At 38.3% G+C, this 24,970-nt stretch overlaps 2 protein-coding genes across 4 annotated transcripts in view; one reads left to right on the forward strand and one right to left on the reverse strand.

Moving 5' to 3' along the window:
• LOC134658664 (tyrosine-protein kinase receptor-like) overlaps window positions 1–1,499 on the reverse strand; it is a 55,365-nt gene extending 53,866 nt beyond the window's left edge. The window contains exon 1 of the mRNA XM_063514316.1: window positions 334–1,499. Coding sequence (XP_063370386.1) covers window positions 334–895 — 562 coding nt within the window. The 5' untranslated portion in view covers window positions 896–1,499. The remainder of the gene's footprint in view (window positions 1–333) is intronic.
• Window positions 1,500–1,887: 388 nt separating this feature from the next.
• Window positions 1,888–24,970, forward strand: part of LOC134658804 (transmembrane channel-like protein 7) — a 33,970-nt gene continuing 10,887 nt past the window's right edge. Inside the window, exons 1-4 of one of the 3 annotated variants that reach the window (XM_063514462.1) lie at window positions 1,888–2,166; window positions 15,072–15,266; window positions 16,658–16,765; window positions 24,147–24,247. In XM_063514462.1, the coding sequence (XP_063370532.1) occupies window positions 15,089–15,266; window positions 16,658–16,765; window positions 24,147–24,247 (387 nt within the window). In that variant the 5' untranslated portion in view covers window positions 1,888–2,166; window positions 15,072–15,088. Of the gene's footprint in view, window positions 2,167–15,071; window positions 15,267–15,850; window positions 15,959–16,023; window positions 16,132–16,657; window positions 16,766–24,146; window positions 24,248–24,970 lie in introns of those variants that run through there. The other 2 variants (XM_063514461.1, XM_063514460.1) reach the window with 2 other exon arrangements.

Consider the following 24,970-nt stretch of genomic DNA (forward strand, 5'->3'; position numbering starts at 1 on the left):
GCGGTTCATTATTCAATTCAACTATACTAGGTAATTCATAAATGAGTATATAATTTTACGGTAAAACGACTTTGTTTGTACCTATCTGACTGGGAATGCCTGGGAATAGTAGTGTATGAGATTGCTACATATAACATAATACATAATGAAAGGCATTAACATACGAGTGTACCCACACGAGTGTTTTAACGCCTAATATTTTACTAAGTTGGTTGTAATAATGCTGGTCATTTCCTACGGTTTCTTAACGCATTATAGAGCACTAATGACATGTGCGTAGATAAAAATAGGTAGATAAAAATAAAAATCTAGAAAGTGAAGAAAAAATCTCACCATCAACATCTCCATCCGCATCCGTCGGAGGTCCCGAAAACTTGAGCCCCCGCGTAGTCTTGTTCAGCAGCACCAGGTCCGCAGCCGTCGCCACGGAGAACCCCAGCCCGTGTCGCGACACAGACGCGTTCCACTGCCACATACACATGTCCGTCACGTTCGACGCGTTCTCAAAGTTACAATACACTCCTACCACTTGTGGGGTGTACGTATTCACCGATGCAGGAGTATAGTTTGGACCCGATGGCCTCAGCGCGTCAATCTTACGCGCTAGCGAATCATTCGATGGCTTCTCATGCACAGTTAATACTCCTTCGTTGTCATTCATCATATCATCAATATTCAATTGTCTCAATATATTTTTCTTCCGCCCTGGCTTCGTATTGTTTTTCAGCAAACTCGATATCTGTTTTAAAGAGCCGCGGTCTTTCGGATTAGCCGACCTGGTCTCCTTTTCCGCCGCCATGGTCTTTTTCGTTTTATTTTCTGTTTTGACTTCATGTTGATCGCCGATCACGATCGCGACTATGACGAGAAGGATAAATAGTCTTCCAAGCGCCATTAGTGACCGTGAGTTTTCAGATGGCTATCTTTTTGCCGCTCGCGGCGGTCTGATTTCGAACTGGCATTTTGTGCGTTACGCAGATATGGGGTGTTATTGTCGTTGCTTTGTAAATTATTCATAACAAAGGCGCTAATGTCCTCACGCCCTCGTCGGGCCCGGCCCTCGCCCACCGATTATCTTATCAAGCTGGTCAGCAACCACACGCTCCTAGGTGCAATATGGACAGTCCACAAGATTCGTCTTTGTCGGTCGATACGCGAGCGACGTCCGGATACATCATTACAAACTACGCGATATGCCGAAACTGGCGGAACATTGATTCACTACCTAACGCACTACATAAGCACATAATAATAAATTCGCAAATATTCCACAACTACAAAACTTGCCCGGCGGTCCCTGGAAAAACGAACGACACAGTCAAATGGACGATCAGGCGATGTCTATAAAACTCGGCTTCGCGGCATCTGAAACCGCACTACGCACATTTTCAGCTCGCAATATAACACTGGGACTATAATAAAAACCACTTTTCCAAATATATCGCCTAAATTCAATTTTCAGCACTAATATTACGTTTTAACAGCTCAGTATAACATGGTACCTAGATACATCGCCATCCCACTCCCGGAGCGCAGCGCCGCGGTGGGAGTATGCGGAACTAAACGCCCGAGGACCGAAATAATCATTACTTTTCGCGAGATGTGATCTTAGAGCGACTGATGCTGCGCAGGTGTCAACTCGCCTTCAGACAATTCAGCCCTTTCCCGGGTTTTCGCGCAGGATGTCGCTGCGTCCGGCACCGGATATCACATTGGTCCAATTAGGATCACTGTTCACGTCAAACGCCTCCCATTGGCCCGTCCTATCGTTGGTCCTCCTTATTGGTTGGTGCTAAAATTACCGCGTAAACGAACCAATGGTGAGCACCACCGGATATTGCATGAAGAAAATTTCCTCAGAGATTTGTTTACGCGAACGGTGGGAGGTTGTCGTTTTTCACAGAGTTCCGATAGCTGCGGATATTAAATCGGAATCTCTTATTACCTATCTCCTCAATAGGCTTATCTCCGTTTGAAAAATGCTCAATTTGAAACAAGGATTTAAAAAATGCTGAAACAAGTTTTACAGTAGTTTCATTCATCATGTTCCTAAATAAAAGTGATCGATAATATTTTTCTTTTCAAAGAACAAAAAGTGTAGCGAATCAATTATGATTACAATGATTACTAATTTACATGCGCTTGAATAGTGTGTGCAATTGAGAGGTAAGTGGTATCGATGTCTAAATACAATAATGAATGAAAATGAGGGCATTTCGAAGTGAACAATCAACTGTGTGTATGTGAGAATGTGAGCGAACTCAGCGAACTGACAGCTCACTAGATTAGGGCCAAGCGTTCTGAAACCATCGTAGCAATTTAATTTTATTAAAACTTAACTAAACTGAATAAATATCAGGACAGTTTCATAATTATCATTAAGATATTTCCTTATAAAAATATTTACTAAAAATAACAATGGAAACTACAAGAACACTATGTTATCGAAGTATGTCCGAGTTTAATCTTCTCGTGACCATGAAGTTATATTTTTTAAACTGGAGCGAGTTGTCACTTTTTTTGCCATACTAATTTGAACCTTATCACCGAGACAGAAAGTTGTTCGTACCAGACTAGAGAAAACGGTCCACTTGAGATAGAAAAACCCGAGCCCTGTGTCTCACTCGCACATGTTGCCAATGTTAAAAAGATACCATAGTGGTAGAAATTATATCAATAAACTACTGAATTTAATTACCTTCTTATACAATTTTAGTGCTTTATTCAGATTACAGTTCTGATATCTTTTAAGTAATTTGTAAATAATTATGATGCCAATATTATTAACTGATTAAACCAAGCGCATACACAGCAAAAAAAACCTAAATTTTAGTATGGTAGAATTTGTAGTAACTTTAAATATTAATTGGTATCCCCAACTTGATAACATTTCTTCAAAACACGTGAATGCGAAATTTCTTAAAAATTGTGAAGAAATGTTGTGTTAAAGGTTGTTGGAGTGAAATAATTGCTAATTGTGGAATATTGTTTCACAAGAAAGCCACAATTATTACATTTTACTATAAAAATACAAGACAACATTGTCAAACTCATTAGGGTGACTATGATGTCGGCACGTTGTGAATCGGTCTCACAGAATTCTTATTATTAACGTAGGTAATGTAAAAGTAAGTTTAACTTAATAGGTATTATGTCTTTATTTCGGCATGTTTAATTTAAGATTTGTTATAGAATACATTGCCAAAATTTAAAACCAAAGTGCATAACTCCTTAAATATTACAGACTCTCATTTATACATAATATTTTGTTACGGAAAAGGTGTGTCAAATTGTTTATATAATTAATATAATATATGCAATCGATTCTTTATAGATAGGATACATTTCCGTCAATAGAAAAAAGGCACCAACTTTAAAAAAATGTCATATTTGCTAAACAGATCTTCAATGACGCTTACACTTAAAACAAGCAACAACGGTTGCACTCCGGGAGTGCCGATAGAAATGAAAACTCACCTCACTATGTTACCGACGCCCGGTAAAACGATACATACGTTTAGCGGAGGTATTCTATTTATTTATTATATATTATTATCATTCTCAAATAAGATCACACTTTTTCATTGACATGTTTATTTACATACTGCCGTGACAACGTCAAATTATTTGAACATAGGTAAAAAGTCTTGAAAAGGAGTCCGCAACATAAATGTCAAATAACATTGAGTTTTTCTTTATTGATTTAAATGCAATTTAAATTATGAGTGGCCACCTTACGGGGCTTCCGGTCACGTGATCGCCTTACGCTGTCTCGAGTTTATCATTTTTTCCTCACCTCAAAAAGTGCCCAGTGCCGCTAAAGAAGTTTTCACTTCAAAAAGCTGAAGTGGACAAAAGGGAAGCCTACCTTTATGAACATACCATGAGTGAGTGCGAAAGAGGCCGACTACAAATGAAAAAAAACCCTGACTACTTAAAATTTCACTTTATTTACAAAATGACACACCCTACTGATATATTCCATGTTATGTTATCCTAATATCCCACATACAGATGTCTTATGGTCACCCTAATTAGAACGAGATGCAGGGCTCTAGTTTGACTTCTCATGTGGACACACTTTTTGGTCAATGTACACGATCCAGTTTATTAACTCTAAATCCGTGCTCGTGACATAACGTAAACAATCCATGTAGCAGATTAGTTTCAGAACGCCGCACCACTCCTTGCGGTTTCTTTTGTGATTTCCAGTTATTTTTTGCAAAAAATAAATAATTATATTGTGATAAAGTCGGTGACGGTGAAAAAATGTGTTCTACATGGATTTGTGCTATTCTATTGTGCGGTACGTGTTACAGTTGTTTCGCAATCTATTGTTCTGTGTTCTATAGCTAGAAACCTCCACGTACTTACAGAAATAAATAAACAAAACTGTGTTCCACAAATACCGATCTATTTTGGAGGTTTTGGAACTATAACTGAACACATTAATAAGTAGTTTTAGTTTAAATAATCCCGTTTAGGAAGAACAAAACCTAAATTAAGTTTATGAATTAAACCTGCATCTTAATCATTGTGATTATGTTTGAAATAATTGGAACTCTAATGTTAAGTCAGATTCATGAGTCTCGCTTTACCTTTTTTATTTTATTTATACTACGTCAGTGGCAAACAAGCACACGGCCCGCTTGATGGAAGGACAATGTGTCAAAATGTTCCAATAACCAACAGTATAGAGTTAGGTATATATCTACATTGTTTCCTCCTAAAGGCACCATACTGAATTCTATAGTAAAACTGATGTACTATCAATATTTTGTGGGGGGAAGGGCATTTGTGTCAGAAACTGCAAAAAAACCAACGGGTTGCACTCGGGGAGTGCCGGCAGAAGTGAAAACTCAATGATTATTGCAAAATGCACTATGTATAATTGAGGTTAACGCCATCTAGCGTTAGCGTTAATTATTTGAAACCCCTAAGCGCATCACTGTTAGTACTCTAGTTATATTAATACCAGCATAAAGTAAGTATAGTATAGAGTAATCGGCCCATACAAGCCTCGCTTAGTTCCACAAAAATCCAAGAGATGTCACTCAGAGCACCATTGGGCCTAAATATATATTTGTGTTATTTCAAATCTTGCCAATTTTTAAATTAACATGTATAGTTCTAATTTATTTAGCATATTACAACAAAAACCTTTTAAAACATCCATTTACACATAGTAAATCGACGCAGAAAAAAATAAATAAATAATGGCATGAACTATTCTAAGCGCCATCTATCGCATTACTAGACAGTTAGTTTCTTGCCGTTGTAACACACTAAATAGCTCGATTGTTTGAGAAAGACTATCAATAGATGTCACTGTAGTAAATCCTCATACTTTATGATCATATCACAGACAACATATCAACATTATTAAGTAATAAATAATATAATTTTTCTCAAAAATGGACGGCAAAGTCGACGTTGCCGGTTAAAAAATAGGTCGCGAAGTGTGTAGTTTATGGTCATTCTAAAAATTAAAAAGTTAAAAACATTGCTGTCTCGATTTCGGGACTGCAATGTTGCATACAAATTCCATTATTAAACGAGTTCCAAACTTTTTAAAACTTTAAATGGCCATATCAAATGAAGGCATAGGTCCATTAAACAGCCGAACAGATGATCAGCACTTATTATTAATATAATGTTGGTACCGCGACTATTTAGGTGTCTCAAATACGTTGGCGTATTTTCAGCAGAAAAATACACTTCTATTTTTTTTAAAGGCGGCAAGCAAATCTTTTTAATGGTTTTACTTTTCTCTGTGAAAATTAGAACGTTGCTTCTGTAAAATATCTCTTGCACCATTTTTGAGAAAAGCACTATATATGACTCGGCTGGAAGGCTACTTGCTGGCTTCGGATTCAATTAAACGGACTCCCAAGGTCGTCCGTTTAAAACGAATCCTCAGCTTGCAAGTAGCTACTTCCGAACCTCGACAATAATGTACTATTGTTCTTAGAAACGTGATAATAATTAAAATATATTAAACCTACATGGTATCATCAGCCACACTGTTAAGTGTTAACTGTACCGATGTACAGTTAGGAGTGTTGCTGTTTGTATATTAATTTACTTAACCTTACGCATTACAAAATTGTCCTCATATAGCTATACATATATTTTAGGACAGTCTTACACTAATCGACCTACTTGGTAACAAAACATTGTAAATTCTTGAGTAGTTTGAATAGCAGGGCAGGTGACAAAAACTTGCTCAAAAGCATAGAAGGTAGCATCCTATAGAAGTGGTGTACGCGTGCCTCCGTGAGGGACAAAACATGTAAATTCGACCAATCATAGCGTCGCATTGCGCCGCTATGATTGGTCGAATTTATTTGTTATGGTGGGCAACAAATGAATTCGACCAATCACGGTGGTCAATTTACGGTGGGGAATAAAACAAGATGTGAGACTGTGACAAGGACAAACAATAATAGCGCTTTCGCTGCTACTCCTACTGAAAGATACATAAGACTATCCCGTTCTGTCAGTTATCCCCTGCTTCTATTCATGCTCAAAAGAGAAGAGACATCCGACATTTAAAAAAATATCCCTATATGTATGAGAGCAATAATACAATGTGTAAATGTAAATACATACATATCTTATATTTTATGATCATATCAAAGCTGGAAGTCCTAGGTTCGGATCCCCCTAAAAGTGTATTAATATGGTGTCCCATGGTGGTGGCCCATTTGTCCCCGCCGCCATACAAGAGGTGTGGACAGATGGGAATAGATATAGACCATTAATATATACACACACAATTAAAAAACAAATAAATGTCCTATGAGGATTTGAACCCAGGACCTCCTACTTCATAGCACATAGCAGAGCAGGGTCACTGTCACTACTGACTAGCTAGGAGGCCGTAGAAATAATATACAATTTATATATATTTAAATTAAGTACAGTCAGCGTCGTATAGTAGGTCGCATCCAAAGTATTCAAATAGTTCAGTACGCCATACAAATAATATGGTGTACCGAACTATTTGAATACTTTGGATGCTACCTACTATATGACGCTGACTGTACTTATATAACAATTAACAAATCAGACTGGCAGCCACAGTTTAATGGCTAATCTAGGATTAAAACTTTTTAGTGGCTTGCCATTATGTTCAAAACATTTAGCTTCATACCACATCAAATATTTAAGTTTACCGCCATTGCCCGCCAGCATTGAACAAATTGGTTGTTAGTGGGTAGACAAAATAAAGTCACTATCATGTTAAACATTGAATTTATTAATTGTATTTTATTATTTTTAAGAGAATCTTCATAGCATGTGTCTGTCCGTTGAAACAGGAATCAATCTCAACCATCTTCCACTCAAAATATTTTACTTGTGGTACAGTCGCCATCAGATATATCGGAGCGGCCAAGGCGCTCACAAATATCTGAACACGCCTCTATTGTCAGGGTGTTAGAGTGCGTGTTCAGATATTGTGAACACCTTGGCCGTTCCGATATATCTGATGGCGACTGTACAGAGATGCATTGACTATTTCATCTTCACTCTCTTGTTGCATACATTGTAACTTCTAGTGGCTAGAGGCTGGGTCCTGAAATCAGAAACATATTTTTTATATATAAAATGTAATAATATCACAATAAAGTTTAATACACATTGCCTTCACATTGGAGTCTGTTTGCAAACACTAACCATTGTATAGATTTAGACCAAGAAAAGTATGCAGCGATATTGATCGCCTGCGCAGTACATGTGTTATTTTAAATGTCAAACATCTTTGAAATTATGACGTACCTTTCTTCTTTCTTGCTCTAACTCTAAATACTTTGGAATCTTTTGCTTGCTCGGGTATCAATATTAGCATGGGGGGTTAAAATAAAACTTGACAATAGTTATTAGTGGGCAAGGGGGCAAAGCAGTTGTTTAACCGCTCATGCTAATGTTGATTCCAGGGCAAGCAGAAGATTTGAACTATGAGCGTAGCGAGTGGTTCGAGAAGTGGAATCTTGAGCGTTGTGAGAATTCAAGGCACGAGGGTTAAACAAACATTGCCACCTAATGAAACACAGAATTTATCACCATGCCAATGCAGGGAAAATACCAACTATAAAATACCAAAAAAATCAAATCCACATGAACATTATAAAGAATTTATAATTCAAAATCATCATTTAAAAGTAAATTCTACCAGCTAACATAAGGAAACTCAAAATTTAGATCTGATTACTTTGCCCCACATGTGGGATAAATCATAAATGCAATTTTCTCATTAGTATTTGAACAATCAAGGGGGCCTTTACCAGTTGGTGTGGTGATAAATTATTTAATTAACCTTTGTATTCAAAACAAACTTACCTGAAGTGTTAATTTTTTATCAATTTTATCATTTATTGGCAAACAGTAGACACTGTCAGATTAATATGTAGGTTTTACCATTAGTAGTGTTCCGTTACTACATCGGCAATTCACGTCATCATCACAGGTCTTTTCGTCTATTGCAGACGATTTATGCATTGCTGTTTAGACAACGGGTTTGGTGATTGTGGAGGCCGATGCGTGAGCGGCACGACCTCCCACATTTTGGGCACATGTCACGCTTAGCACAGTCTTTAAAGCGCCACATCGGTCTTCCAACTTTCCTTTTAGCATACCTACGCAACTGCACCAAGCAAGACACGTCTAGGTATTCTATTCACGTACTTGTACTATAGTTCAAATGAAGCTATAATATGAAATTAATAAGTTTGTATAAACAGAAACAAAGCAAAGGCAACCAACAAACGCGGTGCCGCTTTGTGGCGACTTGACTATTTGACAGTTTATTTTTAGTGTTGCCGTTGAAAGTTCTTTCTTGTCCCTAAATAGAGCTTTTATGATTTATTATTATACAATATTATTAGTTCAAATAAAATATGATATTCCAAAAGACTACAAATAATATTATATAGTACTTAAATTCCAAAATAATGATAATTATGCCTCAGTGTCCATTTCTGAGGGCCTACCGCGAACCACGTTCGACGTGTTGCCTCTCTGTCGCACTTGTAAATTCGTACGTAAGTGTGACAGGGAGGCAACACGTCGAACGTGGTTCGCGGTAGGCCCTCAGCTTTTTTAAGGAACAGGCGTATAACATTACCCTGAAGTAGGGGACTAATTTTAAAATAGCAATAATCATTACTTGATGCCGTTTTTGACGTTTCTGTGCACGCTGTTGTCTGTCTATACTTATAGGTCACATAATTAGTGATACAAACACCTGCCTGGTCAATATACGCAAAATTAGATATATTTATTCTAATTATAACAGAAAAAGTTTATTAAAACAAACATTAAATGCTTTTGTATAATAATTTCAGGTTTGATAGGTACGGGTTTTGCCATGGGAGAAGTTGAAAAGGAACGTTATGAAAACATATCTTTGTATGTATAGGTACTAAGATGGTACAAATCATGTACAAATCTGTTGCTTAAAAATAAAAGCACGACGCGACGTTGCCAAACTGCTATGAGTTACTGCGAAGCGAGTCCAGTTTAACTCGACAACGTCGCATCGTATTGTTACAATAGGGTATTTTCGTACTAGTCAAATCAGTTACTTTTTTATAGTTATTGCAATGCAACTTGTATCGTAAATTTTTAGAAGGCACGATAAGAGTGAATTGAGCATGAATTGAGGTATTTTATCTCATTAGGATCGAAAGAGCTCGTGAATTTGAGTACAAATAACACAAAAGTGGCAAAAAAGATCACAATATAAAAAATGGCAAAAAATAGTAGTTTTCGATATAAGTGCGAGAATTATGTCATTTTGCACGAGTACCGAGCTTTCGATTTTTCCGGAAATATACTGAGGGGCTACCGCCAAAACCGAAATTCGCAAATTGCGGGGATCTTTCTCTTTTACTCCAATGCAGGCGTAATTAGAGTGACAGAGAAAAATGCCCGCAATTTGCAAAATTCGATTTTCGCGGTTATAGCCCTGTCACTTACAACGGATGCCTTTGCTTTGATATCTGGTGGCGTAAAATTAACTCCAAAATCGTCTGAATCACTCATTTTTATTTAATAACTTATGCTTTCTTGGCAATTACTTACAAACATAAATCACTTTAAATGTTGAATAAAAAAGGCGGGAAGGGAATAAAAAAAGTTTTACTTTTAATTGCCATTTTTTTCAATCTGGATTCTGTTGTCACTGTTGTCAGCATTATGCCAATTGAAGAGAAATTGTATTATTAAAATTAATAAAATTAATTTTCAGAACATATAATTATACATGGTCAACCAGATCTTGACAGTAGAAAAAGGCGGCAAATTTGAAAAATGTAGGCGCGAAAGGATATCGTCCCATAGAAAATTTGAATTTCGCGCCTTTATTTTACTGACAAGATTTGGTTGACCAGCTATATGTAAAAAAACATGAATCTTTTGTTATTTCATTATATTGATATATATCTAATTAATTACATTTATATTAAGTGTATAAAGTGTATTGTACGAACGTCAGCTTCATTCTGTCGCGCGTTGTTCAAGTAATACTATTGGGTCTCGAATAATACTCCTTTATGCCCAATCGCGCGTTGTTCAGGTGGGTCATTTATAAGCGGGTCTCGCATAATACTCATTTATTTAAAATGTATCAATCAGATTACTTTTTAGCACTAGTGTAAAAAAATCAAACTTTACGCACGATTTGCAGCTACAAAAACTAAACTTTTTGAGCAATTGGATTAAAAAAATATAAAGAAACGCTCAAGTACCAGTGGCATGGTGGCATATAGACGGACTTACGCCAGTAGTAATGTCTAATCCTTTTGCCATGCACCAATGGTAGCATGCGCAAAATTATTATGACAGGTATTTATTTTCAGCCGGTTTAAATAGTTTCGGTAAGACTTATGTAGCATTCTTATAATATATAAATATTATCATCACCACAGTATCGTTTTCCGAAATTACTTTATGGTTATACCGTTTGGCTACGCTATTTCTCTGTACCCTGCCTCTCCCTTCCCTCCCTGTACTCCTTAAGTGCCCGAACTCTCTTTACTCATACTGAAAGATACATAAGACTATCCTGTTCGGTCATTTCCTTCCACCCCTCATGCTTGATCCAGTTTTAAACTAGATTCATGATTTATTCAATACGCTATAAAGCGACATCTGTTGATTACTTCTAATCGTTGGCAACGACATATGTCTACTAACTTTCAATGAAGACGTATAGATGTCGTTAGGAATTCTATGATTTGGATGTGACACAGCGCCATCTTGTATCCATGATAGGCAACAGTGCTTTTTCAGTGACGCCATCTGGTAATGGTGCGCTTTTAGGCGGTCACATTTGAATGTATGGGATAGCAGCGTCTGTATATATGTAGTCTGTGATACCAGTTAGAGCGAAACTCACTAGATGGCATTTAAATCAATAAAGAAAAACTCAATGACATTACATGTAACAGTTTTTCGATCAGGTCACGTGTCCGTCTTACGCTGTCTCGAGTTTAACATTTTTTTCCCACCTCAAAAAAGTGCACAGTGCCACTACAGAAGTTTTCACTTCAAAAATCTATATCTCATTAACATAAACATTGTTTCTGGCTATGTTTCAATAGATAACAAGTCTTATGCATCATGATTAATTGCCTATATCTTATCAGCTGAATAAAAATAAATACATACATATTAGATGTTTATTCAGAGATTAAAGGATGTCGATAAAACAAAGTATATGATATCAAATACTTGTCATAGATAGGGAATAACTAGCTTCGATTAGGTAGTTTTACCATAGAGAAATAAATAAGCATAGAGTGCTCACTCCATACATCAGTATTATTACTAAAATGCATATTATTTTCTTAGTCGAAATCTAGTAAGTACCGGATTTATTAGTACTACTACTCGACAATAGATGTCGCGATGAACAAAAATTCTAATGCTCAACGATTTTCAGCTAGTATTATGACCGGATTAACCGGAACTCTATTTTCAACTCCTTCTGCTTGTAAAATTCTAATGTGTCATATTGGGGTACAACAATACGGTATTCAGAAATTAGGGGTAATTTAATCATAAAATTGTAATGTAATGGGGTCCCCATGTTTCCCATAAAGTCATATTGTTAGTCATATTATCATTCATTAGTCATAAAACTGAAACCGTTAATAGTTCAGTATTTTCGTTAGGTTATCCTATAGATAGGTTAGGTTTGTTTTATAGCAATCCTAAAAAGTGAGGCGTTTCTGAACCAGAGCAATTATGACTAACGAAAATGCGGGCAATCAATACATTATGGCTTAAAACAATTTGGGAAACAATAGAGACCCATAAAATACATAATTGAATTGATATAGTACAAAACAATTACATATATACATAACAATCACGCTGTTATATCAAATAAACTATTTGGGAAACAATAGAGACCTGTAAAATACATAATTGAATTGATATAGTACAATACAATTACATATATGCCTGTTTCATCAAAAATCACGCTGTTATATCAAATCAACTAAATACCTACATGGGATAATAATCAAATATTCCAAATATAGGCACATTTTATTTAAACTTTTAATAATATCTCATATAATAGGTACAATGAACTTGTGCAAAAAGTTAACAATACTTTTCTACAATCTGTCAGTAAAAACACTTAAGGGAAAAAATAACCATATGCCAATCAAATTCAAACCCTATTGCTGTGGTTATAAGGTACATGTTACAGTAAAGTCTTTGTTTCCTGTCCAAAGTAGTGATTCATAGTTTCCTGTTGAGTCAGGTATATCTTAATTAATTAATTTGGTGCTGTTTGAGGCTAACCCATTATTTTGTTTGACATTTTACTATTTTTAACACATTTCATCAAACAAAATTATCTTTTTAGCAGAAACTTATTAATTAACTTATTTAAATTTATCAATACAACTTTTCACCTAAAAAAATTAATAAGTTTTATGTCCCTATACATATATTTGTTATAATGTTATAAAATGTTTGTTCCTATTATAATTTCATATCATTTTAATAATAAAACTTCCGTGAGACACAGACATATTCAATATATTACAAACGGAGCGTTTTCGACTTAAAATACGTGAGTGACCCGTTTTTAATGTATTTAATAGTTTCATATAATAGTAAGTAAGTATTATTTATTAGCACAGATATAAACAAATAACAAATATAATATACTTCATTAAGACGAACAGAACATTGTCCTAAAAGGCCCTCACTCAGCTTGATGTCCCAAAGTGGGTCCTAGGACACACAGTACCTAACTTAATGGTCTAACTCAGCGGTCGGCAACCTGCGGCCCGTGAACCTGTCACTTGCGGCCCGCGAGACTCCCTGGCTATTTTGTATGTAATATTGACAAACGACAATGTCTGATAAAGTCATAAATATTAACAAAGTGCGGCCCGCGTCAACTTCGTTAACTACTATTTGGCCCTTGGCCAGGCGTGGCTCACTGCGCGATTTCGTCGCTTTGCTACAGGTAGCTAAAAGTACTTACATCCATTCCACCCCAATTTCGGGGAAAGCCATAAGCCGCGCGTGGCGCTGTCGCCACCTAGCGGCCATATCTGTGCTGATCGTAACAGACGCGTTTTGTTAGAGAGTGAGTCTTCTGTACTTAGTACTATTATTTATTCTGTGCCTTGGCTGCTAAAAGGTTACCGACCGCTGGTCTAACTGAATGATACAGGAGTCATTTCTGACAAGCCAATATTATGCTCCAATCATTCATTGTGGGTCCACTTAGCGCATTTAGAATGATATAGGGCCTCAATGTGTACCTGCTTAATTAGGATGCTTAACTTTGCTTAGTTAAGTTTGTAGTTTTCTTTAATGCTGTTACTCTGTCTAGTAAAATCCCTTGTTCTGTCGGATAAAAAATAAAAGTATTGGGATTAATGGTTGATTTACAGACGTACATTTAAACCAGCGTACGTGGCAAAAATGTGGCCAAGTAAAGTTGGCCACTTAGGCCGTCACTAGAGTCAGACCAAGCTTCGGCAGCGATATTGATAGCAGACTGTCATAATTTCATAGAAGTTTGACGTTTAAAATAACACTTGAACTTGCAGTCTGTGCTATCCAAATTGCTGCGAAGTTAGATTGGCCTGACTCTTTAATTCTGTCTACACACAGCCAATACCTGCTTTATCTAAATAACGTCATTGTCACTGGTAATACCAGAGCACTTATAATTAATACCTCATGATTCGATTTCTTCCATAAACATAACGTATTTACGGTAATACTGATAATTCTAGATAACACATCGATATCAGTATACTTAGTTCTAGTCTTATTATAGTTTTAATTGAGAGAAGAGTGTTTTTGTACTTTTAGAGTTGATTAGAAACATTTCTGCTTAAATCAACTATTGTATTCTTGAATATTTGAAACCATAATGCCTTGGGTGAGATTAGAAGTCGCGACTCCGAGACACAAGCTCTACTAAGTGAGCTACTGAAGCGATGTAACCGGTAAATGTGTTTTTACATTCGCTGTAAATATTTCCTTATATGTGGCATCCGGGAATCGTATCTGTGTGATAACCGCTTATTTCTACAGCCATAGGTATGTACGTAAGCAAAAATACATACAAAAGAATTGTTTTAGCGCATCACACAAAAAATTATAACCCGCTTAATATTATTAGGTACGTTTATGTATTTAAGCATTATTGCACAATAGGTACATGAAAATACAAATGGCGGACTTAATGCCAGAAGGCATTTTTTGCCAGTCAACCATGGGCTAAACTGAAATATTGAGTAGCTGCGGGATCATATAATTAGATTAAAATGAAATGAAGTTCGTTTACAACAGGTCTTTAATAAGTAAAATATCCAATTCTATTTTTTACTTATGCGGTTTTGGCGCTGGCACAAGATGAATTTACTTAAAGATTTACTTTGAGATTGATTTTAGGCCGTAACTTATAAAGACCCGCTCTTATCTCACAAATAAACGCTCTTACTGGAATTCAAAGTATGAAACACTAGCTTTCAGCAATTGTGGCTATTAATTTATTATCATTAAAGTAAAATTTTCTTTCGCAGCATAAAATGACGTAACCATGTCAGGCGGCAACTCATCAAAGGGCAAGTCCCACGCCCGCCACTCCGGCTGGGAGGAGGCGGGGGGAGAGTTCTACCAAGAGTTATACCCGGGGGCCGAGCAAGAACTCTTCGATAACCTTCAACGAGCCGATGCTAACAAGCTAGCGACGCTATTGCCATCGAAACAAGCGAGAAGTAAGTGTGTAATCTGTAGTAGTGTTCAGAAGTGGGATTAAAAGTGTTTTAGGGTGGTCGGGGCGAGTTCTACCAAGAGTTATATCCTGGGGCTGAGCAAGAACTCTTCGATAACCTTCAACGAGCCGATGCTAACAAGCTAGCGACGCTATTGCCATCGAAACAAGCGAGAAGTAAGTGTGTAATCTGTAGTAGTGTTCAGAAGTGGGATTAAAAGTGTTTTAGGGTGGTCGGGGAGAGTTCTACCAAGAGTTATACCCGGGGGCCGAGCAAGAACTCTTCGATAACCTTCAAGGAGCCGATGCTAACAAGCTAGCGACGCTATTGCCATCGAAACAAGCGAGAAGTAAGTGTGTAATCTGTAGTAGTGTTCAGAAGTGGGATTAAAAGTGTTTTAGGGTGGTCGGGGAGAGTTCTACCAAGAGTTATACCCGGGGGCCGAGCAAGAACTCTTCGATAACCTTCAACGAGCCGATGCTAACAAGCTAGCGACGCTATTGCCATCGAAACAAGCGAGAAGTAGGTGTGTAATCTGTAGTAGTGTTCAGAAGTGGGATTAAAAGTGTTTTAGGGTGGTCGGGGAGAGTTCTACCAAGAGTTATACCCGGGGGCCGAGCAAGAACTCTTCGATAACCTTCAACGAGCCGATGCTAACAAGCTAGCGACGCTATTGCCATCGAAACAAGCGAGAAGTAAGTGTGTAATCTGTAGTAGTGTTCAGAAGTGGGATTAAAAGTGTTTTAGGGTGGTCGGGGCGAGTTCTACCAAGAGTTATATCCTGGGGCTGAGCAAGAACTCTTCGATAACCTTCAACGAGCCGATGCTAACAAGCTAGCGACGCTATTGCCATCGAAACAAGCGAGAAGTGTGTAATCTGGTAGTAGTGTTCAGAAGTGGGATTAAAAGTGTTTTAGGGTGGTCGGGGCGAGTTCTACCAAGAGTTATATCCTGGGGCTGAGCAAGAACTATTCGATAACCTACAGCGAGCTAACAAGTTAGCGACGTCATTGCCATCGAAACAAGCTAGAAGTAAGTATAGTGTGTACTATGTAGTAGTGTTCAGAAGTGGGATTAAAAGTATTTTAGGGTGGTTAGGGCGAGTTCTACCAAGAGTTATATCCTGGGGCTGAGCAAGAGCTATTTGACAATCGATAGCGAGATGCAAATAAGCTGGCGACGCTATTGTTAGGATTTATAATAGCTGGTGTAATTGCCGAGGTACCGGCCGATCTGACCAGCAAACATTTTAAACAGAAGTATATTTTCAGAGTAATTGAGATAATTATTAAAACGTCATTTATTCTATCGCAAGTTTCACATGACACATCTTTTGTTCCCTTCAGATTTTCTGGCTTTCGGTCCGTCTTAATATAATATGTTTTGTGTTCCAGCTACGACAGTGAAACGCGTAAGGTCTCAAAATGAACGAAGACAATCCACGTACGCGCGCACCACGCAGAGCCGAGACATACATTTGTCTATGTTGCCAGACCTATCAGGTATGATTTTTAATATTTATGTAAACTAGATATGAGCGCCGATAGGCATATAGCCGGCGGCGGCGCGCCGGTCAAAATTGGTCGGCGGCGGCGGCGAATCGGCGGCGTGGCCTTGAAACACCTTCGATTAATAAAAAAAGAATTCAAACCAAAATTTTACCGAAAAAACATGTTTTTTCTGTAAGAAAGTTATGAAATAAATGCATTTTTTATTATCAAGGATAATTTATTGAATAATGGTACGAAAAAATTTTATATCGTATAAACTGTGGATAAGCGGTATCGCGCGGCATCAGAGGCGGTCTTCATCATGGCGAGGCTTTGGCCGGAAGATCTTAGCGAGGCCCTTATCTTTTGTGCCAAGTTAAAAATTGCAGATTGACTGTATCAGGGAAACGTCTTGTCGACAGCCCAAAAAAAACGAGCTCCGTCATTAACCAATATCGACCCAACAAAACAGATGTATGTCAAAAAGTGAGGCCCAACGCCGAGCTCCATGTAACACCGAAGACTTGATTTCGACGCCTCCCAATGCGAGGCCAGAGGATGAGCTGCAGGTAAGCATACAGCTAAGAATAAGCTTACGCCAAGTGTAAGCTTGGCTGACGGCTGAACGCCTGGAGCACCGATTGCGGCGATTGCTTCTGTGCGAGGCCGAGCTGCAAGAGAGCAGAGCGAGGGTGCAGGCCGATAAAGACTGAAGCCATATTGTTAAAGATCTGGAGCTTTCCTGAGGGCGCATTCGTGCGAACCAAAGGCCGAGCTGAAATGGAGCTAACATCGGATAAGGACCAATGCTCAAGCGTTTTAAAACAGGCCGAAAGTTGAGCTCCAAACAGGGCCAAAAACTTGCAGGTTCAGATAGCGGCTTAGTTCTATGCGAGCGATTTTTTCATTGTGATTGACATGTCTAGTGTATATATACAATCTATAAATATTGTAATGTGGAACGTTCCACAATAAAAATGGAAGGAAATCAGTATGTTTATTACAATGTTAAAATTGATATTAAATAATTTCGTTTGCCCAAGACTAGTAGCGCGGTTACTAGACAGATAAGTTTGCATTTGCCTTTGATATTTTTGAATTATATGGGCCTAAAATACCTTTTGAATGCCTATAAACTATTCGAAGTGGCGCCGTTAATGATCTAAACTCGATTAAAAATATATTATCTGATTCTGAAAGTAGTAGTAACTACGAGGGGTGTTCAAAATATTCTCGGTATGAGAATGAAAACAAACAAGTACGAAAAGTTTGATATTTTAATTTTTCAATATACTCCCCCCCTATACACTTAAAAGATCGATCAATTATTTTTTTTAATCCTGCATAAAAATATTTTTTATCTTTGGTGTAAAAATGCTCCTCCACTGCCGCCTTCAATGCTTCATCATCGGAAAATTTATTTCCACGCAGATCCTTTTTAAGATTGGGGAACAAAAAGAAGTCGCTGGGGGCTAAGTCCGGACTATACGGTGGGTGAGTAACAGTTTCAAACCCACATTCAACAATAGCTGCCTTGGCAATATGAGCAGTATGGACGGGGGCGTTGTCATGCAGAAGCATAACACCTTTGGTTAACTTTCCTCGCCTCTTTTCTTTGATTGCATCCTTTAATTGACGTAGAATGTTAGCGTAGTACTGTCCTGTGATATTTACACCTTTTACTTTATAATCGATCAGTAATACTCCTTCACAATCCCAAAATATCGTGGCCATGACCTTGCCAGCTGAAGGGATGACCTTGAACTTCTTGGGATGAGCTGAACCCTTAATGTGCCACTGCATGGACTCTTGTTTACTCTCTGGGTCATAATGATGAACCCAGGTTTCATCTCCAGTAACTATTCTTTGCAGCACCTCATCAGGATTTTCACCGCACAGGTCAATAAAATCGGAACAACAAGCTACACGCATGTCTTTTTGAAGCCGAGTCAGCATTCGCGGAACCCATCTTGCACTTACTTTTGACATATTAAGATGGTCATGTATAATATCATGTACGGTACCAATAGAGAGATTGGTTACTTGTGCTATAGATTTTACCTTCACTCGACCATCTTCCAATATAAGTTTTTCCACTTTATCAATATTTTCTTGTGAAGTAGCTACTACAGGCCGGCCAGGTCTAGGGTCGTCTTCAACACTCTCCCTTCCACGTTTAAACTCGCTTGACCACTTTTGAATGGTAGATAAAGAAGGAGCAGACTCACGGTAAACACAATCCATTTCCTCTTTTATGGTTTTTTGATTTTTACCCTGTTTTGTCAAGAATTTTATCACGCATCGATGTTCTAATTTAGTTAACATTGTCAATTCCCACATGATGTTCATGTTTGTTCAGCAATTGCAGAAAAACAAAAGAACAGAAGAACGGTTCGAATTATACTTTTTTTTAATGTCAATGAATAAACCTTAGCGGCCAGTAACGAAAGAAATTTTAGAAGAGGTTGTAAGATATCAATACCGAGAATATTTTGAACGCCCCTCGTACCAAGGTCACGCCGATGCCACGCCGATAGCGCAGCGTCGGCGGCGGCGGCGCGAAAATTTTGTCGGCGGCGGCGGCGCGCCGGCGCGGCGCTCATATCTAATGTAAACACAACTTCGAGTTTCTGCCAAACTTAAAGTTTTTATGAGAGTCGCAGTTCTAACCTATCCCACTTATCTGCCAAGAATCGTCTTCATGGGGGTCGCCGTACTAACCTAACCTAGCCCACACTTCTGCCAACATTTCGTCTTCATGGGGGGTCGAGTTCTAACCTAACCCACTTTTCTGTCTACATTTCCTGTTCATGGGGGTCGCAGTTCTAACCTAACCCACTTATCTACCAACAATTCGTATTCACGGGGGTCGCAGTTCTAACCTAACCTAGCCCACACTTCAGCCAAGATTTCGCTTTCATGGAGGTCGCAGTTCTAACTTAACCTAACCCCCTTTACTGCCATCATTCTGTTTTCATGGGGGTCGCAGTTCTAACCTAAGCTAACCCTATTTTCTGCCAAAGTTTCGTTTTCATGTGGGTCGCATCACTATGTCCGGCTGTTCTTCTGTACATGTCGCATTTCTCAACAGATTTTTATCTAATGAGCAGATTCGATAATTATATGGAATTATTTGGTAGTTTTATTTTTATCTGAACATTTGTTTAATCCGTTAAAGTTCAAGGGGACAGACTAAAGCGTGGGCACGGATCACAGTCAAACGGGGCTCGGGCAGGCGTATAAGCACAGTCGACGTTAACAGTTGTGTCTATTTTCAGAATTCCCACAGCGCTTAGACTTTAACCTCCATTTGGTTTTCCTACACAAAATCTTACCGATTGGAATATTGATATTATACAGAAGTAGGTATACAGTTTATATGGTTAGTTATCTGCTTAATAAAATGAATACCATAGCAAAAAGAGGGAAACTCATTGTGAGCAAATTTTCCAACATTTTTCCCCTGACTCAGAAGCTATGTTCGGGATGGCTGTGGCGGCGGTAATTTACGGGACGGCTCGTGGCATTAATTTATATCTAAATGGATTATTCAATTCCGGCGATACTTACTATAGGTCTTGTCTACTAAAATGAACGAAGAAACTTGTACCAGAATAGTAGGTTAGGTTAGAACTGCGACCCCCACACGAAAAAACTGCAACCAAGAGCTGGCGGCTACCTCGCACAACGTATCAGCATTGCGATACAGCGAGGAAATGTCGCCAGCATCCTTGGTACAATGCCTCAAGGGCCTATTTTAGATTTAAGCTAGTTTTTAATTTCTTTTAGTAATACTTTGTATATATCTTGTTTGTAAATAAATGATTTTAATTTATAAAAAGTAGTTTGGGTTAGAAATCCGAGTTAGAACTGCGACCTCCGCACGAAGAAGCTGCTACGAGAAAAGTACGCTAGGTTAGGTTAGAACTGCGACTCCCACACAAAGAAACTGCTACCAAAAAAGTAGGATAGGTTAGAACTGTGACCTCTTACCTTAAATTGAATTTATAGTTTCTGCATGATCATAAGCTTAAAGCAACACGGGCTTCCGACATCGGAAGCCCTATAAGTTTGTAAACCTACGTTATATTCCTTACCCATTAAAAATAGGTGAAAATCGTGGACCGTTTTCACAATATTGTGCGAACACAATTTAAGTAGATATACAAAGAAGAAGAAGGTACTTAAAGAAAACTGGACTCACTCAATTTTTCAGAGTTCGCGTATCGTGAACGTGATCAATAATTATGCTCATTATGACCTGCGAAATCTCACGATATCCAATGCATTGACCTTAGGTGAGACGGTTCTACGCGATCTTTTCAGTCGAGTGAGATTTTACCTGTGTGCTGGAGTTACAGTAAACTTCATAGGTGTTGTGCGTTAGTGTTATTGTTGATATGGGGACAGGTAATTTTTACTGGTGAAATTTGGAAGTTATACTGTTTGAGATACTATACTCATGGACAAAAAACAACGGCTTAAGGTAGAAAATGTATTTACATCTGTTAGAAAAGAGCACAAATGCGGATTTAGTTACTTAAAAATTATATCCTCTAAATGACCTCCGTGAACACGTACGCGTTCTTCGAAGCGGAACCTCTCGTTTAGCACTACACGCTGCAGCATAGTCGGCGAAATGTTGCGGATTTCATTGGTGATATTTTTTTAAATCAGCTATAGACTGTGGGTTGTTATTATAAACTCTGCTTTGGAGGTACCCCCATAGAAAAAAAATCATAGGGGTAAAATCGGGCGATCGCGGTGGCCACGTGATAGCACCAAAACGGCATATCAATTTTCTAGGGAATTTTTCGCGAAGCACATTCATGGACACTCCGGCAGTATGGAGCGTAGCACTATCTTGCTGAAACTAGGTGTGTGACAAGTATGAGGGATGTGCTAGCAAATTTGGCAAAAAGTAATCCACTATCATTTGTCTAGAGTCTTCACTATTGACCCTGCTTAGCCTCTGGAATTCTCAAAAAAATAGAGTTCGTGGATTTTTTTCCAAACTCCGCTGCACACTCAATATGATTTCCGGCGTCCGAGTGTACCGGCTGGGGCTTGGTCTTGGGATATTCTGGATCGAAGACGTTTTGCGAAACCTTTGCACCCATGACCGAATCAAATTAACACTCGGCCCATCACTTACACGACGAATATTGTAATGTGAACAAAATTTTCGGTGCAAAAACTAGCGAATCGTTGGCTTTAAAAAATGCTTCAATTGCGTAAACACGCTGAAATACTGAACACTGAGACATATTGAAAAGAAAATCCGCAACATTGAATTTTCTAACGCCATCAAACGTCAAAATGTATTTGTTTAGTTTTTTATTTGAAATTAGAAATCTGCCACCGGACGGACACCCTGTATTTGAGTATCGAGTTATTTAAGTTATATTAGCAACGTTCAAAATGCAGGTGTATTGTGACGTGCCTTGTATTGGACCTTTCAATTGATTGCCCTAAAAATATACTTTTAATCACACACACAGATAGAAGCGTGTCCGCCCTCTGACGGTACAGGTTGATTCACAAGAGCTGGCACAAATGCAATGAACAAAACTTTCACTGTAAGAGTACACAGCTACCATTTTATTGGTTAATGTGATACATACATATTTAAGATATTTTCATTCACTCATTCATTCCATTGCCTTTGCCAGCTTTCGTGAATCGACCTGTACTAGAAATACCCGATGAAATATTTTTACCCATCCACAGACATAATACCATTTCCCCCTTTTACCTCCGGAAATTCCACTTAAGAACCATGGTCCTGCCCAGACGAAGCTCAGAGTGACTAATCGGGGTTTAACTCAAGGCAGTTTAATAAGGCCGTGCACCTTTTAATGAACGAGATTCTTACCGCTGAGCGAAGTCGTTGACCTGTTATCACTCCCAGCGCTGCTTATATTTGTGATGTTTAGCTTCATAAATATGTCACCGTGCCAAGATAACATAAATACCTGAAAGGGATGGTAGGACTAATCAATTCCCGTATTTCAGATTTTATTTTAATATTTTTTGTGTTATTAATTGGTTTTACTAATATTATCAAGCTGTGAAGCAGATACGTCTGCGAGCGATACTATCTATACAAATGTTATATTAAAGAAAAAGAAAACAAAAATTCACCGCCCCGGCCAAAACTCAAACTTACAATCTTTTGAAAAACCGGTCCGATCGTCCGACCATCTTAATTTAATACATACCTACATGATAAGTCTCTATTGTTTCCCAAATAGTTGAAACAACGGGGCCCCTACATACATAGATACATATAATCACGCCTATTTCCCGGAGGGGTAGGCAGAGACCACGGATTTCCATTTGCTACGATCCTGACATACCTCTTTCGCTTCCTTCACTTTCATAACATTCCTCATACACGCTCACCGGTTTAGGGTGCTCTTGACCTGGCCTTCCTTCAGGATTTCCCAGATCTGATCGGAGAAAGTCCGCCGAGGTCTGACCCTTCCAACTCCCTCTTCTACTTCTCCCTTATACACTCCCTTTGTCAGTCTTCTTTCACTCATTCTTTCAACGTGTCCAAACCATATCAACATACCTTTCTCAGTTTAATGTTATTTAAAATGATGTATGTTTTATTAAATATATTAAAAAGCGGCCAAGTGCGAGTCGGACTCGCCCACGAAGGGTTCCGTATTTAGGCGATTTATGACGTATTAAAAAAAACTACTTAATAGATCTCGTTCAAACCAATTTTCGGTGGAAGTTTACATGGTAATGTACATCATATATTTTTTTTAGTTTTATCATTCTCTTATTTTAGAAGTTACAGTGGGGGGGACACACATTTTACCACTTTGGAAGTGTCTCTCGCGCAAACTATTCAGTTTAGAAAAAAATTATATTAGAAACCTCAATATCAGTTTTAAAGACCTATCCTATAATTTTTTTTTTCATCAAACCCATACGTGTGGGGTATATAGATACCCCCTGCTGGCTGGGGTATAGACCCCACACGTATGGGTTTGATAAAAAAAAAATTTTGAGTTTCAGTTCTAAGTATGGGGAACCCCCAAAATTTATTGCTTTTTTTTCTAGTTTTGTATGAAAATCTTATTGCGGTTCACAGAATACATCTACTTACCAAGTTTCAACAGTATAGTTCTTATAGTTTCGGAGAAAAGTGGCTGTGACATACGGACGGACAGACAGACAGACAGACATGACGAATCTATAAGGGTTCCGTTTTTTGCCATTTGGCTACGGAACCCTAAAAACGGGTCACTCACGTATTTTAAGTCGAAAAGTCGAGCGTTTTCGACTTTTAAAATACGTGAGTGACCCGTTTTTAATATATTTCATAGGTATGTCTGTGTCTCACGAAAGTTTTGTTATTGAGATGTATGTTTTACAGAGAACCTGTCAAACGAGGAACGAACATGGGAGGAGATTATGCAGATCAAGGCCATGCCGGTGCCCATGAGCCAAAAGAGGGACCTCAAGGCCAGGCTACAGGTAAAACTTATTAAATATAGGTACCTATATTAAAAACGGGTCACTCACGCGAAGAACGCACGACATGTTTCACTCCGTATCGAGGAGTGTCGTCAGGAGCTTGCGTTGGCAAACCGGCATAGACTACGAGCCGCAACCCTCCGCGCCCGATGAGGATGATGAGCGGTCTTCAACTTAAAATACGTAAGTGACCCGTTTTTTGACCCGTTATGTCTGTGTCTCACGGAAGTTTTGTTATTAACCTTTTCGACGCCGTGTCAAACACAAAAGCCGTCACGCTGACGCCACGTCACCGAAGTGTCAAAACTGAAATTGAACTTTATGCATATGCACGTAGGAACGTAGGTCTATGTTGCTCTGTGGTCTGTAACCGATTAATCGGTCTTTGGCGTTGAACCTACGGTGCGGATATATCGGTCATTGGCGTCCAAAAGGTTAAAGTTATGGGTAAAACATTCAATTTCATTAATGTCAATGTGAGGAAGACGACATATAACATTTTTGGTTGGAAGACCCTGCAAGAATGTATACGTACCTACTTCGTTCAGAACGAGTCAGAAAGGGTTCATCCACATATTACGTCACAGCAACAGGGGGGGAGGGGGGGTCATGCCGAGTGTGACAGCGAAATGTCCGAAAGTTTCTTATCTATTACAGTAATAACATATACTAATCTATGTGTGAAAGTACGTATTAACGACCTTTTTCCTATGAAAAAGTGTG

The sequence above is a fragment of the Cydia amplana genome, chromosome 23 (assembly GCF_948474715.1).
Source record: "Cydia amplana chromosome 23, ilCydAmpl1.1, whole genome shotgun sequence".
NCBI lineage: Eukaryota > Metazoa > Arthropoda > Insecta > Lepidoptera > Tortricidae > Cydia > Cydia amplana.